The sequence below is a fragment of the Fringilla coelebs genome, assembly GCF_963513975.1.
Source record: "Fringilla coelebs genome assembly, chromosome: 12".
Classification (NCBI taxonomy): Eukaryota; Metazoa; Chordata; class Aves; order Passeriformes; family Fringillidae; genus Fringilla; species Fringilla coelebs.
This window is the reverse complement of record NC_140038.1, coordinates 19,063,704-19,083,780: the sequence shown is the minus strand read 5'-3', so window position 1 is coordinate 19,083,780 and position 20,077 is coordinate 19,063,704. Positions and strand designations below refer to the sequence as shown.

Sequence of the window (20,077 nt, the reverse complement as noted above, 5' to 3'; positions counted from 1 at the left end):
TCAGGAGGGGCAATTGTTCTGTTCAGCACAAAATGCACAGTTGTCTTCTGTCACAAAACTGAAAATAAATATTTGCCACCTTGACCACATTTTAAATTTTTCGAGGTAGTTGTTTTTTCCTAAACCATGAGTGGGAACTAAAATCCCTAGGCAGAACCTGTTTTTATAAGTCAGGTTTATAGCAAACACTTCTACTAGAAAAAAATAAAATTCAAATCACTATACACATAAGAATATACATGAGTGTGTGTATATATACGTATGTATACATACATATATATAAAAGCTTTTGATGACTCATTCCAGACCACTTCAGTTCTCAAGCACTTTCCCTCTTTTTAAGGTAAGCTAAAAGAAAATTTTAGTCCTTAACCATACATAAATCCTCCTCAACCACCTCCTTAAAATGTCTCAAAGGTATTTGTGTGCCATCTCAAATTATTTGAAATGTTATATGCAGTATAATTACATTTACATAATCATTTAGCAAATCAAGCCCAATAATGCCTACATTTTCTCAGCATCATGGGCAGATTACCAAGTCTTTTCCTTCCTTCACTGAAATAATTTTTAAGCTTCTTCCTTCTTTTAAATGTGCACCACTTATTCCCACAGTGTTTGGAGACCAAATCAAGTGGTTTGAACTACAAAAATACATAATACTACACCAATACATGTTCTTCTATCAGCCCAAAGCTTTTTTCTTTCTTTATTCCCCCCAGGTTTTGCTCACTTCTGGCAGTTCTCCATCTACCAAATACGCAGGAATGCAAAACAATGTTAACACATCACAGTGCCAGCCTCCCTCCAATCTCCAGTGTGTGTTTAACCATCAGCATTCCTGGTGCCACCTCACAGTTCTGTAAAGCTGTGCTGACATTTCACGGAGATTTGGAGATTTTAGTCACATACGTTCAGCATCAGTTTTCATTTTCTTGGTTGTGGGGCACTTTCTTCTTAAAAATAAATTTAAAAACTTACGGTGTAGCTTAAAACATTTCAAAGAAATAATTATTTTTTAAGAATTTGGCCCAGTTTTCACCATCTTACTTTTTAGCTTTGAATAGCAAAATACGGAAGCCCAAATTGCTTTGCAAATCCTTATCTAGATTGGATACACCAGGTATCCACCAAGGAAGGAAACAAGATCAATTAACTGAAGGTCATTCTCATCTAATTTTGTATGTGTGCATCCAAGTATATATTTAGATACAATTCCCAGATCTTCATTTTCATATGAAGTCAACCCAAATTTAAAAAAAAGGAAGCAATGAACCAATTCAAGTGCTACCAAAACAAACTACTACGCACCAACAACAGTTCAAAATACACATTGGTTATTCCCAGCCTGGAAAAGAAGCAATGCTGGGAGGTGGAGAAAGCTGGATGAAAAACAAAACCAGAGAGCTTTTGGTTTATAAACACAGTGTTTCAACACCAACTTTTCTGTTTATGCTCCCCACACTGTTACACTTGTCTCTTGGCATATGCTCCATCTGGCTGGGGAGATGCATCTGCTTCTTCCTGCTGCAGGCTCTCCACGTGCAGCTGAGCTCTCCGTGCTCGCTCGGAGCCAGGAGCCAACAATCCCATCTCTGATCCCAGAGATGTTCCCGACTACAGAACATGCACTGCTCCTCTAACAGCTCCATTAACATTTGGTGAAAAGGCAGAGATGAAATGTATTTTAATGCAGGAAAACAGCTGATTACAGCAGAAGATTAAACTGGCCTGTTCACCCTGCTGAAAGCAGCAGCAGGGTCATTTACCTGCTTTGTCTGAACTATAACAAAATCACTCTCACACCAAACCACCACAGATGTTACTCCCCATTACAGTCACCTATTCCCATGGTCAGATATTTAATACAAACATCCAAATCATTTGCTGGAATTTACACCAGAGCAGTCCTTCCACAAGAATGAGTATGATTGCAATAATTACATGCCATAGTTTAAGAGAGATTTTTTTGTACTTTCTAGTTATAATTTTTATTAGAGATCATTACCTATTTCAAGGACAGCTGTCAATATCTGGGGTATAACCTAAGCCTTATTCAGCACATTACTCTACACTGAAAACAGCATTAAGCTACAGAGCACAGGAGAGGCTCATTAACTGACACCCACCCGGAATTCTCCTGGGCACAGATGCCAACTGGGAAAGTAGGTCACATTTTACACAGGCTCCTAAAAATCAAATCACCTCAGTCTGATGAGGTGAGATGAGGAACAAGCAAAACCCACCATGGCCAAGTGTAGGTGAAATAAACCCTGGTTTACTGTATCAGTCAAGGAAAATGAAAATATGGAAAAAAGATAAAAAGCTGAGCTAAAAAGGCAGGAGGAGCCATCTTCAGCCCCTGACTCCCAGAACTGAGGCTGGGAGAGAGGGAACAACTGTGCAACTGCTGCTTTCTGAGGCCTTACTGAGGGGCAGAAGGACCCAAAATGGAAGTGATATCTTATTGTAAATAACCAGCAAAAATCTTAATATCCTGCACTAAAGAAAATATACCGTGCCTGTTCATCTCCCTCTTTTTCTCTGGATTTAAAAACAATGAATGCTCAAGGTCTCAAATTGTCTTTTATACATTAAAACATTTTGTTGACCATATGGATACAGAATCCTGATAAAACCTGAAATTCTACCTATTTTACTCGGCAGAAATACTTCTTTCTTCAGGAAAAATAATTACCTGTCAAGAATAATCTGTTACAGAAAAAAAAGTCCATGAACATTAAAGCATCAAATGCTTTAACACCTACAGCAAGTCCTTCAAATCACAGACAGCACTTCAGTGTAACAATCTGCAACTGTGCCATTATGGGTTTGTAAAACCAAATACAGGATCCCAGTATTTCAAGAACTCAAAGCACACACTGAATAAAAATTTCACTCTTTTCAATACCTCTATATGGTACACCTGTGCTGTGCAAGAGCACTACCTTACACTCCAGTAACCTCATGAAAGAGCAAGTATAGGACAGCAACAGATCATTCCCATCTACAAAAACATGTTCAGCGAAAGACATAACTGCTTGAATCAAAAAAAATTTCTAATATTCATTTAAGATGCCAGTGCTCTCCCTCCCACTATGTTTTCACAAACATTCCAGCAGCAACAGAAGACACCAAGCTCTGGGCATATGAAAGCAATTCCTATGCCAAAACTGAGCAGGAGACAACTACAAGGGGAAGATGTCTCATCGATTTCACTTAATCATTTACAACATTGCTATCTACCCAGTACTGGAAATAAGTAGCAGCAGATTTGTTTCCTCCCTTACCCAGCTTCTGAGCTGTGTGGAATTACATTCCTTCTAACCCAGGAAAACTCACCCTCCTGTCATGCACATCGGGACCACAGTGGCTCCAGAAAAGCTCCACGGTGGACCAATGTCCCAATAAATGCCATTTGTCACATTCAAGGGGGTAAGTGTTTACTAAACATCTATACATTAGCTTTAACTCCATACAATGGAATTACTTTTTATAATTCAGTTTAGTATGAATTTGACAGATTTTAGGTGCTTTGCTGCAGTAATTTTCGTTTGTTAAAATAGAATTTCAATGTCATGACAAAAAAAGAGAAGCCATTTTACATTGTTCTTTCAGCATGTTTCCAAAATGCTGGTGATGTCACTAAACATCTATCACACGCCAAGCACCCATCAATCCAGAAAGAAAAAACCCAGAAATATTTCACTACCAGGCTAAAGAGCACATAGGACTAATGTCAAGAGATAGGAGGCTGCATTTCTAAATTATACTGTATTTGAAAAATGGGAATAAAGTCCTGAATTCCACACTATCATAAAACATTAAACCCAGAGAAGAAAATTAGAAAGAATCTGCAGATGAGTCCTTGCATATTCCCCCAGAGCACATCTGCCCTTGGGTGCTAAATGCACTTTTAATGTACTGGTCAGGGGTCAAACACTTGACCCTGGTAAAAAAAACCCACCAACAAGAGGAACCCAAAAAAGCAGCCTTGCAAAGAATTATTCTGGAAGAGGTCCTCAGTCCTCGTGATGTGAAGAAGCACCATTACCATGAGTCACAACACAGAGAGGCCCTGCATGCAGAACAAAACCCAGCTGAACTTGCATCCCTGTCTCAAACTCATGTCTGTCACCATCAAAAGCTCATTCTGCAGGAATTAGGTTTTCCCTTCCTCTCCAGTGGCTATCCCTTATTTATGCTAATCCAGTGACTAAGCCTTCAACTCTTCATGGCTTGTATTATCCCTCTCTTGAGAACTCAATGCTGAAGACAGAAGTTGGGGAGGGCTTTTTCCTGATCATAAAAGACAGTTGACAAATTAGCAGAGAATCTTCTCAGAAAGAAATATAAAGCATTTGTCTGTATCTCAGCTTTGTCAATCTGATTTTTTGCTTGCACACTCATGTACAAGATCAGCTAGTACCACCCCTGTACTCTGATCCCCTTGGCAATAGACTCTTCAGCTATTCAAGGCTAATCATTATTCTGAAATCATTCCTAAAAAGCAAGGCATTTGTTCAGAAGACAACTTCAGAATTTAAATTAAACCCTTAAGTCAGCCACCTGTTTTGGTCTATTTACAGGACTACTGGAGACATGCTCTGAAATGCAGTTACAGTACATCAAGGCTCCAATTGCCAAGAAAATCCTTGAATTCTACTGCACCTAATTTAGAAATTATGTACTGAAAAGAGTTTCTATTTAAAGCTCAAGCATTATAAAAGTAGATGAAACCAATACCTTGGAGTAAATATATTCATGTTATTCTATTACTGCAGAAACTGCAGTCATTCTGCTGCTATTTTAATTGACAGTCACTGGACAACAAATTTAATTAAGTTCGTTTATTCTACAGATTGGCTTTTTTTGGCTTTTTTTTTTTTTTTTTTGCTAAACAAGAGGCAGCAGAGGTGGTGGCTGATTTGATCCATGCTCAAGATATGACTAATAAAGTGGCTACTACTTCAGAGGAGAAAAAGGGCCAACTATAATTGTCTGTTAGGCTGAGGGCACTCTTCTGACCTTTCTCTCCCACTCAGTCAATTTTTTCTCCCCATTAAAACTTTGAACCTTTCTCTCCCTCCTTCCCCAGAAAAACACCATTTTTCACACCTCTATTTCCATTGCCAAATGTGATTGAAATCAAACATGTTTCCCAGAAACTGGCAGGGGGTGGAGGGCAGATGGGAAAACAACATGGCTGTAAAGACAAGTTATTGCCTTAGAGAAACCAGACTAAAAGCAGTAGCTTACATTTTATAACATGGTATTAAATAACTTTAAAGCATTTGATTAAAATATCTTAAAATGCTCTATGTTGCTCTATGTTTTAATTATTAAGGAGATAAGAAGACTGATGTGTCTTCTCAAATTGTTACCTCAACGATATCTGAGTTGGTTCTGCTTTCATGGGGCTCGTTGTATTCTGTGTATTTTAGTAGAACTTTGTCCATGTCAGTGCTGGCATACTGAAAGAGTTTGTTAGAGCTGTTAAAAATGATGAGTGCTATTTCACAGTCACAGAGCACACTCAACTCATAGGCCTTCTTCATTAATCCAAACTTCCTCTTTGTAAAGGTGACCTAGAGAAGAAAGAATAATGATTGATTTATTTTTTTTAAAACACATGACAAGGTTTTGAAGGAAAATAATCAAGGTATACACTGACTGAGCCTACACTATTTACTCCTACTGTAATATGCAGCTTAACACAAGAACTGCCTATAATATCTGGGGCCATTTTAGGACCCAATGTTCTCTATTAGACTAAGTTAAACAACTACAAAACACCCCCAACTCTTCCACTGGTAGATAACTACCAAGAAGAGTTCAATTATAGTTAGAGTTTTAGTTAGAATAGGATAATTTAGCTTTATTTCCTCTGTACAGACTGACTTCCCAGGTATGACAATATTTTCTTCTGTGGTACTCAACCTTAATTATAATAAAATCAAAGAAAACAGAACAATCAATGGAAGTAACACTTACTATGCACTATGATTTCTAATTATGTAGGGCTAAGAAATATTGCTATTAAGTCATCTAATCAGATTAACTTATAATTTGACTTGTTTTCTGCCACTTGGAAACATCAGGAAACAACTGTTCTGTCCAGTTAGAACGGCCATTACAGACCATCACACAGGAGCAGCTGCCCATCAGGGAAGGAGGAAACAGTTATGGAAGTTATCATCAGTTAATATAAAAAAAAAGTTAAAAAAAATCATTCCTTTCATAAGACAGCAGCTAAAAGGGATATAAAAGTGTCAATGCATTTGACACCCCCTATTACAATTCCAAGCACGAGCCTCTGTGACAGGTGAGTGATCCACACGCCCCATGTCCCACAGACAACAGTCAGCGAGCTTTTGCAAGAGAGGAATGAAGTAAGACATAAGAAACAATCAAACCTGTTTTCTGGGTGTCTGTAGTTTAATTACCAAGCTGTACAGCGAGTCTTTGGGAAAATGGATGGGAAAATTCTTCTGTATATACATACCTGAAGGCTTTTTTCTCCTCATTATCTCACACAGATTACTTTTTTAATACCATTAATAACACAAAGTATATTCTATTCTTCCCACCATGTTAACAGTCTCAGAGGATACACAGCTGTTGTTCTTCTGACACCTAAAAGGTTATTACCTGAGTAGGAGCAGGTATGGAGAGGTATTACTGCTTAGTGTTTGTCAGGAAAAAGGCATTATAAACAAAATGTGTAAGTGCTGTGTCACCTGGAGAAGTACTCAGGGAAAAGAATGAAGGCTTACTGCCACTGAGGGCCAGTAGGATCCTGGACAAGAGCTCTCCATTTCTTTACTGGAATTTTATCTTTCTCACATCTTGTAAGGCCGCTTCACTTGTGAGACTCTCAGCTGGCATCAATTCCTCGCTTGGTGCTTGGACAGTGCTTAGCACAAACCCCTCTACCACAGCACCCTGAGCCTTACTTCAATGCACACAGATCGTTTTAAACTCAGTTTTCATTTCAGAACCCAAATGCAGTCTTAATTCTCTAAATTTATCTTTTTTTTCCCATTCCATTTAGGACCACATCAAACTCAAAAAATATGTCTCTTTATTGCAGGTAAATAATATCCCCAGCACTATTTTAATATCGCTTAGCAAAAAAATGGGTGAGGAGGAGACAGCAAAGACAGCAAGATTGAGCTCCTCTGATATCTAATTTACTGTGCTGGATTCTCTTCAGCTTAATGAAGATAAATGTCCTACAGCTCATTCAAGAAGATAAAGCTGCTTAATTAATAATACAATGCCAGTCTCATGACAATCATAATCCCCCTGAGGAATGGTCTATATATTCTGTTTTGAGCTCACATACAATCCCATCAGAAATAAGATGCTTCTGACAAAACAGTAGTTTTTCTTCCCACACAAGTTATATGAACTTGCTTTGCAGGCAAAGCTCTGTCCCATTCTACTTATATTTGCAAACAAAGAAAATCTAAACATCAAACTGAACACCCAACCAGGACATCATAGGCACATCCATGAGTGACCTACTCACCAGCTATACATGCCACAGAAAAACTGACAGGACACAACTGAACTGCACTTTCAGTTCAGAACAAACCTTCAATGCCCTCCTTATCTGGATCAATGAAAAAAAAATCTCTAAGTAAATACCTTACAAATGCCCAGTGCATCAGGGCATTCTAATATGTTGAAATTCCATATCCTGGCTACCAAAACCACAGGACACTAGTGGGGATAAAGGCCATCGATACCTCTACATATATAAAGCAAGATTCCACTAACAAAAACTATTTAATCTCTCTAAAACCTTATAAAAACAAGATGCAGGGTGTTTTCATCAGAGTTTCCAGAGAAAAAGGATAAAGCAAGCCTAACTCTACTTTTAAGTTAGAGCTTAAATCTTCTTTCTCACCACTAAGTAGCCCAAAAGGGTGCTAGCCAAAAACCTGCCAGAAACAAAACTAGAATTTAATCTCCCTACTTTGCTTCAGTCACAGCAATGGTGTAAGTGGTCTAAAATTTTATACAAATGCACTTATTCTCTTCCTCTCCATTGTTTCAATCTGAACAATGGGATGGGGATTCAAAATAAAAAAACAATTTCTCCTGGAAAAAACAAAAAAAACCCTCACCAAACTCAGGGTAGAAGTGTAACACTATTTGTTCCTCAAGCAGAACAAAACCAAGGCTGCCCAACCTAATCCAGATTAATTTAAAAAAAGGAATAAGTGGGATCAATTTCCATCTCTTCCATGTGCTTTAAGTTGTAGAGCAAGATCTGAAAAGAACTGAAGTCATTAATTCATCTACTTTTACTACGTGTACTTAAGACATTTATCTACATCAAACATAAAGTCACTGGGTGATTAAAGCTGTTCAAACACAATACTTGGCTTTCTCCCAAACTCCAATAATACTTTTCTTGCTATATATAGACTTCTCAGAGTTTACATTGCTTTAAAGTGATACAGGGAGAAAAACAGTCTTGATCTCACCAACAAAACAATGGGCTCTGAGCTGATGTGTCAGCAGCAAGAGAGTCCCATGGAATTCTGACTGTACCCTAACGTCAAGCTGCTGCTCAGAAGTTAAAAAAGGAAATCAAGCAGCAGGAAGGGAACAGAACAAAACAGAAGCACACCACTATACAAGTCCATATTTTGCCTGCACTCTTAATTCTGGGTCCCTTGGCCATCAAAAGTATTGGAGCAATACTCCAGAAGCTTTCAGGAAATAGGAGCAAGAAGTGTGAAACAAATTCTGCATTAAAACAATTAGGCAGCTATAGCCTGAAAAAACTTACTTTAAAAGAAAATAAGCAAGCATGGAGAGACTCTAGATAGGGAGTCACTGTTGGCTCTTCCATACAAGGGCTAAATAATTGGCAGAAGCATGACAAAGGGCAAATAAAACAGTGTTTCTTGAAACAACAGGCAATAGACCTGGAGATTCTAGGCAAAAGATGTTGTAAATGCTGCAACATTATAAGGGCTCAAAGGATAACTGAACAACTTCCCTGGTGGGGGGTGGGGAAAACAAACAAAAAAACCCATTAATGGTTACTAAATATACGGAAACCACATCCAGCTCAGGAAATCCCTGAGCTAAGAATAGTTAAAAGCTGGAAGAGGATTACAGGGTCGGGTACATGTGCATCTCCAGCCCACACGTATTTGCTCATGACCATTGTTGGACAAAAGACGTTGGCCCAGCGGCACCTTTGGCCTCAGCCACCAGCACTGCTCTTAAAGATCTTAAGTTATTCCTGTAATAATTTGCCTTAAAATTGACAGCTTCCAGTTATCCCACTATATATTTCAGTATCCAATTAAAATTTTATTTTGCATCTCATGTAGCAATTCAGAAATTAAGAAGAAACATTACTGTAAGAGTCATCAACTTTGGTGCTTTTCAAGTTCACAGGGCACCTCTCTGTTAGGGCACCTACAGCCAAGTGAGCAGCTTTCCCTGAAACATTCATTTTGAGCCCTCTTCCCTTCTGACAATTTTTAAAGACGTTGTAGCAAACAGCTCTTACAAGAAATATAAATCGATGCTTTTAAATAGAATGTTAACAGAATTTGTTACTGTATCCAAAGGACTAAGGATACTGCCCACAGCTACCTCAAAGTGCTACAGAAAATACCTTTACTAGATCCTTCCTGAATTTCTCACTCTTTCTCTGCTTCCAGTACTAAGTGTTCTTAGTAGTTATCAGATCAAGTCATGTGTCTTTAAAAACATCCCTCCACTCTACTGCTATGGTACCATTTAAATAGGAACAGCAATTTTAAATTTTAAGTAGTAAGAGTTATTACTTATAAATAACATTTTTTCCTCAGTCATAAAATCATTGAGGTTTCTTATTCATACTCTGGCAAGGGCATCTGTGGATATATGAAGACAAAGCTCAGCTTTAGAACAGTGAATTAGGATGAATGTATTCAAACTTTCCATTAATTTTTAAGATTACTGATGGACCTGTTCATGCAGACTTCTTGTTTCTCACCTGCCTATTCCGTTCATCCATTATTCTCGTGATCTGTATTTTCTTTCTCCCCATTTTCGCCTCTTCTTTCTTTTGTTTAGCAATCCAGAAATAAACTAATCCAAGAAATGTCCCTCTTCAGTGTTCTAACACATGATACAGTTTTCTTTTACTTTATCTTCAGCTTGAGAAACGGTTTCTACTTCTTCTTCTAAGCACCTAAAAAAAATTGAAAATATTAATGTAGAAATTACTAAAAAGGAAGTATCACTAAAAACCCGTAGAGCCAAAAAACATGTGCATCGTGAAATTTCAGTGAGAAATCAAGTGTTTTCATTAGTAAAGTATTATACTACACACTGTCTTCTAATTAAACTCCCACTGGTTTTCTGCATTCTGCATACAAACTACAGACTTAAAATGACCAATATTTCACACACTTCCAACTGAATGCCTCAAAAATACAATTGTCAAAGGGGTGGTGCTCATCACTCTAAGCTTTAGGCCTTTAGTTATCTGAGGTTTCACACATTTACAAGTTTTGGTAAACTCCATTCAGTATTTTAGAAAACCTTATAAAGAAACATTTTGTGTTGCTTGTTTTCTCAAATAAAAAACAAAGCCATGACAATATAAAGTTTCTGTTCCTAAGCCAAATTACGTCTCCTTTTTTGAGCCAGTCCTTGGGGTTCCATTGGGAAACCAAAGGGAGAAGAGGGAATCTCTCTACTTAAAAAGAGACCAGAGAAAACAGTTTTGCAACAAAAGTATTTCATGGTTACCATGACACCAAGGAAGACCTGACCCAGTTCCTCTCTCTCCAATAACCTGTAAGTGCCACATCTGCCAATACCCTTTTATAGCCCACTACCTATTTCATTGTTCTATTGTTCACCAAGAGAAATGTGCAGGAAACTTGAAAGCAAAAAAATTGCTAAGCCATAATCCAGACATACTGCTTGAATTGTAGGACAACATTAGTTGAAGAAAACTGGAGAAAAAATTAAATCAAATGGCTTCTAGTACATGAAGGATGTACTAGAATGTACAAACATGAAATAGTTACAACTTATTTCTCTTATTATCACCTAATACTCATTCAAAGGGGTAAAACCAGCCCCAATATTAGCTGGTAGCCTCTCTAATTTCCCAACCCAAAATATCTTCTGAAGTAAAGCCTTGCATATTTTAATCTGGGTGTCACCATGCTACATCCTTGAGGCCATGTGTAGAAAGTGGTGCAACCACATCACCATCAGACAGTTAATGAGCAGAGACAGCAAGAGGCGATTAGTCACAGGCTACACTTCACAATACATTCAATTTACACCGAGGAAACAGACATGATGTTCTTGGGAGGAAAAAAACAGAGGTGGAGGAACACGACAAAATGAAGGGATGTCATTTTCTATTTACCTGACAGTAACAAAGGACTGCTTTAAAAAAACATCACAAAACAGCCAAGAGTATTTAGAAATACTATTTTATGAAATTGAAATTAAAACAACACACAGTGTGATGTCCACTGGTCTAAAGGATATGCACTAAACACTGTCTATAAAGCAAAGCATTTGAAAACATCCATCAACACTGCATTGCTTTTGTTTTCTTCATGAAAAGGATTTCTTCCAAGGTGCTGCTAAGAAGGTAATTAATAGACAGTGAAGACCACATGAAGCAGCCTCTATACAACCAACAGCACCCAGGGAATATCTTCCAGGGAAACAACAGTTGGCATATTGATTTATCCCACTTTTGTTTAAAAAAAATTTCTCAGCTCATGCTATGATCACACATTAAATTTAGTTCTGGAAAAATCTGGTTGCATCCCTTGAACATACCTAATCAAAGCATCTCTAACCAGCTCTTAAAATTTGTTTTTTCCTTCATATGCGGCTTCATTTTTTAAACCTCCCATGTATTATTGAAACAGTTCTCTGAATACAGAATTACCAGAATTACTCTGCTTTTAAAAGCACCCTGCCCCCCATCATCACCAGTATACAGAAATGGCCACCACACGAGGCCAAAGATCCATCTGGTGCAGTGTTTTATCTGTGGCTACTAGCAAATATCATTAGGATGGCCAAGGAAGAACACAGGAATAGAATAATAAAAATATAAACCACATATTAAGTGGGTTTTGAATCAAGAACTTCTGGAGTCTTTCTGCCTCCTTGACACATATTCAAAAACAAGTCTATGCAGTGAATAAAATAAGGAACTCTGGAGAAGAGGGAGTGAGAGGAAGATAAATATGATGTGAGATTATGCAATATATGTACTAAAGAACACAAAATAAGAGATGCACAAATGGCCTGTATGAGCTAATGGAAGGCACAGTAGCAGGGAAACACTGTTATCTGCTCTGTGCACTGCCACACAAAGGGAAATGGGAAACCGTAATTTTCACCAACACTGTGTTACAGCTTTGGGACGTCATTTCAGGTCTTTTACAATGCTTATGCTCTATGAGGCATAAAAACCTCAAGCTATTCCCCATTTATGAGAGTTCATTGTTCCCTCTCATCTCAGGTCTTTCTTTAACCTTCAATACTTGTATCACTTAGAAATTCCCCATTCCTATCTGCACGTGTGCCCAGCCTGGGTCTGGGCTCTCCTCCCTCTCCCACAGGTTGCTATGGACACCAGAACCCGCCTTGGAATCGCATTTTCCAAAGGCAGCCCAGCTCCAGGATGCAGCATCCCTGTCATTCTGAAGTCCCACCCAAGGTGATTTGCAAAACTCAGAACTGAAACAGAAGTTTGGCTCGAGCTCAGGGCAGAAAGGACCTTGACAGAGCTGCAAAATCAGAGAAAACTGTGCAGTAAAAAGGCACTTTCCATGCATGCTCAGAACATCCCATTGGGAGGTTACTACCAGTGACAAAGGCACCTTACATTTCTAATGAGAAGAATTACTTTTCCTTTTACTCATCCTTGATCATGTCACAGTTGTGGATTTATTTTCTATCCTGACTAGCAACAAAACTATGTAAGATAAGATATAAAACTGAATCCAACACAGGGTTCCATCAGAAATGTAACTAGCAAAGTTTTCATCTTGCTAAATCATAGTTGCATTACAAACATACATCAGGTGAAGCTCTTAATTCACAAAGCCATTTCATGTAGATTATCAACACACTTTTTTCCAAATAAAGGAGAACCTGCTGATATACATATCAAGATCAACCCACATTTACATCTGAGACTAAATCTGAAACTAACACAAAGTAACCTTGATGAAGGTAAAGTTCTACTTCCTTAAGTGACTGAATCCAATCACAGCAACTAAAGCTGCTTCACATTACTTGCATAGGCACACAGAAGCAAAAATAAGTTTGTTTTAAAGAAGGACTTCAGATATATATTAAACAAAATAATTAGAGTAAGAAGAGAAAAAGAAGGAAAAAATCCCACGTGCTTTATGATGAGCTTCACATAGAAAATAATGTCAGCTTGCAATAAAGGCAAGAAAAATTATATTTGTCTTGTCCAAGTAACAGCCTCTCTATTTTTTTCACAGTAAACGACTCCAAATTTTCTGGATTTATTCCCTTCCCCAAAACACGTGAAAACAGCACACTAACTACTGACAGACAACAGAACCACATGCAGAAACATACCCTCACAACTGCACATCTTCAGGAGCTCATCACAATTTGTTGTCAAGATTGCTTTCAGTTTCACAGATTGTTGAGAGAGATGTAACTTTAAAGCAAAGAAACTGTATTTGACCTATTTAAAAAGATTCTTTCAAGGGTTCAGTGGAAACACATTATATCTGTGCAAAACTGCACAAGGTCTGGAAGCCTCCTGGCAGAACAGGTTAGGAAAAACTGTGTCAGAATGATACTCCTTCCATTTAATTTCCTTTTATTTCCCTCTGACTCTGTTTTCTTGAAACTTCCATTTCACCACCATGGTTACAGGTTACATCTGACAGTCCCTGTCTCCTCACGGCTCATTTACTGCAATGCACAAAAAGGAATGAGTGTCCTGACGTCAGATCATTTGCATGAAAACACAGATCTGCAGAGATGCATCTTACACAAGCCTTGGCTATGGCTTACTAAATAGCAGAGTAATTTTTACTGAACCAAGATTAATAGGTCTTTTTCTAGTCTTAAAGGAGCCTGTGCAGATACTTCTGTAGATACGGCCCCTCAGCATGAACTGGTGAGCACAGACTGATCACAGCTGAACTGCACAGCTGCTGGCTATTCTGACATTTTGCACACTCACATCAGCAGAATATAAAAATTCCCATTCACAGCAGCACGGAGATGAGCCCCACCACATGTTGGCTGTTGCACACCAACAAGGCAGGTAACACAGAGTATCTCATTTTTCCACAGTACTAATAATGAACAAATGTCAGTGTCCTCTCTCCCTGCCCCACAGCACTGAGTCGAAGTAGCTAGGGGGAAAAAAAGGAGTCAAAGAATGTCTTCACCAAAGTAATTTATCTAAAGGTTAAAGGGCTGTGTGGAACACAGCCAAACATGATTCTCAGACTCCATTTCACTGTCCAGAAGTGAGAAAGAAGAACATTTTCTTCTTCAGAATTTCAAAGAGATGCAAACATATGAAGTAAGTACACAACCGCAAACACCTTTTTTTTTCTAAATCCCATACTAATTACACAAAATATGTTCACTCATATATGACTGCACTGACACATGTTGAGGTCCATGGGATGTCATCTCTGTGCTCTAGACATTCCACCAGCCCTGCTCCAAAAACTCACTGCTACCACCTGGAAGCTAAATTTCAAAATTAAAATTCCCAGCAAAGGGATTTTTACATACCTTTATGTATGCACTTAACAGAGAGCACACTCAGATCCTTGCTAGGGTTTTTGCAGAGGTGTGCAAAACCAGTTCCAAAGCAGTTTCCTCCAGCCACATTTCTATAGCCCTGTCACCATATATTGCTGTAAGTAATGTGAGATATAACTGTTAAACAATCACACTGCCCCCTTCCAAAACAAGGGTTCATGCTGTCATTTATCTCTCCCTACTTGCTGCACCACAATCTTATGAAATAAATCTTTTTCCATCCTGAGTTTAGAAGCCATTCTTCTCCAACCAAGCAGAGCCTCACAGTAAATGAGAGTGGCCTCACAGCTTCAAGGTCCTCTGCCACCAAGTGATACACAAGCATTGTTATAAAACAATAATATAACCCTTAGCCAAAATTACTTTTTTTTTTTAATGGGACAATGTAAAAAACAGGAAGCCATAAACAATTCTTTATTGATATTCTAGTTTTATGCATCATAAAATACTTGTTTCTTTCAGCTGGGAAGAATAATGCACATCTCTGGTACAAGACAATTTAAACAAATTGTACTTTTAAGATTTGTGGAGTTTTGCAACCGAACATGGTCCTCAGCTTCCACACTAAAATCAAATCTATTTTTGAGCTCCTAGTTTGTAAGCAAACGAGCTTTTCAAATTATGTTTTGAAGGAATTACAAAAGACTGTGAACTATTTTCAAAAAATATCCCTGCTGAAGAACTGCACCTTCCAAGTGCTACTTAAATCGACTGTTGCTGGAAAAGGCCCTTTCTGCCATTTCCTCCACGCACTCAGTCCTGCCTAAGATGAAGTGGAAGAACTCCATTTTCTTGCACACAAAACTACAGAAATCTGAACTGTATCAAAAATGAACTAAGATTCAAATGTCTGTTTTAAAACAAGTTTTATTACTCCTAGAATGCACTTTCAGGTTAGATTTTCCTGACCTGACGGACCAGTTTTCCAGAACTATCAGCATCACCTATGACAGCACAGGCGCTCCTAGACAATGTGACAAATGTGGCCTTGCCCAGGATCAGGGACAGCCAGGAATTCTGCTCTGGTTACTTACTTTCAATTAAATGGGTTAAGATTTAATAATACTCAATACTCTAACTATACACTTTTTCTTGGCCTACTCTTCAGTCCAAAAAATCTCTATCATCCTATTCTGAGTATTTATAATTTATACTCCCTGGAACCAAAGCAGCCATTATCGTGTTATGTACATATTTACTACATCTTTTCAAGTAACTCTAAATTCTATTTTATTATGCCCATCCATAACTTTGGTATTTTCTAAACTAATTTATCCTTGTATTCTCAAAAATACATTAGAACATAGTTAGAAAATGAGATCTGGAAACTGCTGAGCTAACAGTGGAGAAAGACCACAGAAAGAGAACTAAACTTTCAATACTGGATTAAAATCCAATTTCAGATACAAGCAGAATATAAAATATTAAGTAATCACAAGAATTCTGCTGCCAGACTTCTACAAACAGATTAAGAAAATAACTGCATGACTGAATAGCTGTCTGGAAAACATGCTCCAGAGAGTTTCTCAAGAAACTTGCTCCTAATTTATCATGTAATTTGTTGAAAGAAGTGCCTTTTCCACAGTATACAAAAATAGCCACAAACAAAGATGATTTGGGACACTGTTAACAAAACAAACCCCAATATGTAAAAGCTGAGGCCAAAAGGACTGATTTCCTAGTGAATGAACCACAGCTTTTACAGCAACTGTCAGTTTGATCATAATTTTAGAACTTTTGACCAGATAAATTCTCCCCTTTTTTCCATTTACAGCTCTTGGAAAATTAATGAACCAGATGCAGAAATCTAAACTTAAGTTTGGATACAATTGCTCCACAACAGAAGAGCATTTGCAGATATTTAATTAGTGCAAAACTGATGCTTGACAGCTTTCACAATGACAAGCTCAATGTGCAACTCAAACCATTCAAACCCAGCTTTTAACCCTATAGACATCTGTACATTATAAGCCACAGAAGGAAGGTTTCTTTCCCGAAGCAAAATATACATATAAAACACATTAAATGTTTTTCAAGATCAAAAGCATTTGCTTCATTCTTATCAGGAATTTGTAATGGCTGTGGAACTTAACTACCATGTGGCCAAAAAGTGGCACAGAGCCACGTTTGTGTTATTACAACTCCTCTCAGGCTCAAACGAAGGGAGCCACCAGAGGAAGCTCCCAAAATGCTGATAAGGACACGTCCGCCAGAGATGGCTTTAAATTATACACCACTGGACCCACAATAAAAAGCTGCCACAAAACAGCACTCCTTTGTACAGGAGACAAAACCCTGTGAAATGTAATTTTTATATTTGTCTTGGGATGGGGATCACCAAAACCTTACTGCTGTTCTCAGCAGGGAAAATAAATTTCATGGTTTAAAAGCAGCCTAATAATGACTGGATAAGAGTCAGCTGAACAAGACACCTTCACATAGCACTGGTCATTAACTAAATGACAAACAACTAATAGTGTGATCAATTAAAAGATTAATTCTCAGATTTTTCTTCGTCTTACAATTAGAGAATAAAATAAATACACAGTACTGTTCAGTTTCTTATTAATATATTTACCAACCAGAATGGAACTTTCTGGTTTTGCAACATCTTTATACTTCATTAATCTTCTTCAGGCTCACTGATGCATCTTTAGATAACACTTAACATACCGTTAAGTCATGACTTTAAGAAAAAAATATTATCGTCGTGAAATCTCTTTCCAGAAGTCTTCATATTTCATCAGTTACAGCAGTGACACTCAAGCTTTAATTACTGCTACCTTGGCTCATTACTTCTCCCATCTCAATTTAACTTTATCAATAGATCAGAGAATACAGATAATCTTATTTTGCATAGCAACATGCATCTGGCAAAGGTGTAGCTCATTATCTCTGAGTTCTCACAATGGCTCTGCCCCACTTGTCACATCTCTGTTTATCTCTACGGCAATCAGCAGAGCACAGAGCATTGCCATCCCCAGAGCTACTCACTGTACACAGACAGGAGATGTTTCACAGTTCCTGGAACAGAATTCAGCTGCAAAGTCCTAAATTCACCTGGTCAGACTTCTGTGAAATTCTAGATAAGTGTCACACTTTGTTGGTTTTTTTTTTTGCCTATGTGGTCAATAATCATTTTCCTCCCTTTGTAGATAATTAATTTAAAGGTTTCCTCCGTTCCTTTTTTTTAACACGGTCGTGCCAGGCTGAATTCTGTGGGTGGAGCATTTTAAACATAAGCAACAATATGTCAAACTAAACTTAAATTCAGGTTCCTGGCATTTCTATATAGAAATCCTTACCCACACAGAGCACTGGTCTTCTTTTTGTCTCTGAGAACATGATTTATGTAGATCATCCTTTCTGAGGAGTACTGAAGCTTTTTGTGTGCATGTTTTGGAGGGGGAACACTATTTTACAACCATTTAGAATCTCAACCAATAACCCACATGTAAAGAACTGAACATTCATAAACCAAAGCTAGAAGAAAATATCTATATAAGTTCTGACTTACCATAACCACATCTCACACTAGATTATTTTGCAGAAAAAATAAACACACAAAAGCAACATCCAAAAAGCACAAATACAGTGCACTAGTTTTACACACAGTTCAAAAATAAACAAGGTGCCAACTGAGCTAAATCAAGCAGCATCCTGACATAAGACTTGAAATGTATAGAAATTAAGACAGGCAGAAAAAATACTCAGAATACAGCACATACTGTAGGGCATTGTTATGAGATCTATTACTCTTATCCTTCAAATATTCTCTTTAAAATTGCATTGAAATTCTGCAGGCTGCACTTTCCTCGTAGCAAATGCCAAAGCAGCAATTCTACAGTCAGGTAAAGCAGTGTCTATGCTCAGTATATTCAAAGTGACTGGTGTGTAACTGGTACAGTTTTCCCAAGGAAAGAGCAGAAACCACGGCAGATTTCTCCCTAGGAAAGGTGTAAATAAAAGGCATTTCTGTCTGCCTTTTACTTTCTTCTATTGGGAAAAAAAAAAAAACAAAAACCAGAACATAAATTAAGAGGTAATCTTATTTAACACATCGCTTCCCTATTGTAGAAAACTGTACCAATTTGGTACTACAGAGAACTGATTTTTGGATCTGCAGCAAGAGTTCTAGAATTCCATGATGTGTGAACACTAACTAGTGAGTAAACTTCTAGTAATTCTTTGTTACCTCTTACGAAGAGGGAAACTGCCCCCTGTGCCTGTGAAGTACAAACTGTTGAGGTAATACAACAAACAGCCACAGGACAGCAACTTCAACACATGTTCCTGAACAAACATTACAGCAATCAAAAACATTTACAGCTGACTCCAGGAATGTAATGGGATCCGAAGGCAGCCACAGCATTCTGTGGCTTTGCTTATACCTTATATCCTACAGAGAGCTTCCTCAAGTCAGGCTTCAAACCTAACAATGCCAGATCTCACTGAAGTTCTCAGCAAGGGACAAATGTGAGTAGATGAGAGAATGGAAAATAGAAGGATTATAAACAAGATTCTTCCTTGCACACTGTGCCCTTGCAAGATGGGTTCTGGCTTCCAAGTTGGCTTCAGTCAACAGTGGCTTCGTGACGCAGAGCGCTGTACACTCCTGTTCTGTACTTGGGAAACATCTTCCCAAGGTTTGGCTCATCCTCAGTTATCTGCCTCTTCCTGATGTTATAGATCAGCTTCTCTTCATGCTCTGCACAAGCCACAGGCTCCAAGCTTCTTGCACAACTCCCATCTGTGTTGGTTTTTTGCTAGGGTTTTTTTTACCTGCTGTGACAGGCAGTCTCCAGACCATTTCTCTTTCTTACCAACTACACGTTTCCAGTCTTCCTGAGGATTTCATGTGACAGGCACCCCCCACTTTAAAGGAAATAGGACAGGAAACCCAAGAAGAAATACAAGAGAGAACACACATCAATGATCTATAAGAAGCTTTAAATCACTGAACAATTATCCAGAAAGCTTTCTTGATAATTTATTCGATGTCTGATTAAATGACAGCATGCAGTCATATTGTTGAAGTGCAACAATTATAAACCAGACAGACACGACAACATAATGCTTCAAGCAGCCTGCATGCCTCAGAAAGACACTCAGCAAACCATAAAGACGCCTACGTGTTTCTAACAAAGATTAGTGGCAAGTTTCTTACTCTGTGGCTGCCACAATCTTTGTTCAAAAATCAATCTCTGCTTTTAAAATTCAGATACACGACCAGTTTAAACTT

At 38.0% G+C, this 20,077-nt stretch overlaps 1 protein-coding gene across 6 annotated transcripts in view; it reads right to left on the bottom strand.

Annotated features, from left to right (window-relative positions):
• The window catches only part of MEF2A (myocyte enhancer factor 2A), an 81,500-nt gene that overhangs the window by 37,298 nt on the left and 24,125 nt on the right, over window positions 1–20,077 (bottom strand). For all 6 annotated transcript variants that reach the window (XM_084214088.1, XM_084214092.1, XM_084214087.1 and 3 more), the window contains exons 2-3: window positions 10,013–10,210; window positions 5,385–5,588 (exon numbers count right to left, since the gene is read on the bottom strand). In XM_084214088.1, the coding sequence (XP_084070214.1) occupies window positions 5,385–5,588; window positions 10,013–10,066 (258 nt within the window). In that variant the 5' untranslated portion in view covers window positions 10,067–10,210. The remainder of the gene's footprint in view (window positions 1–5,384; window positions 5,589–10,012; window positions 10,211–20,077) is intronic.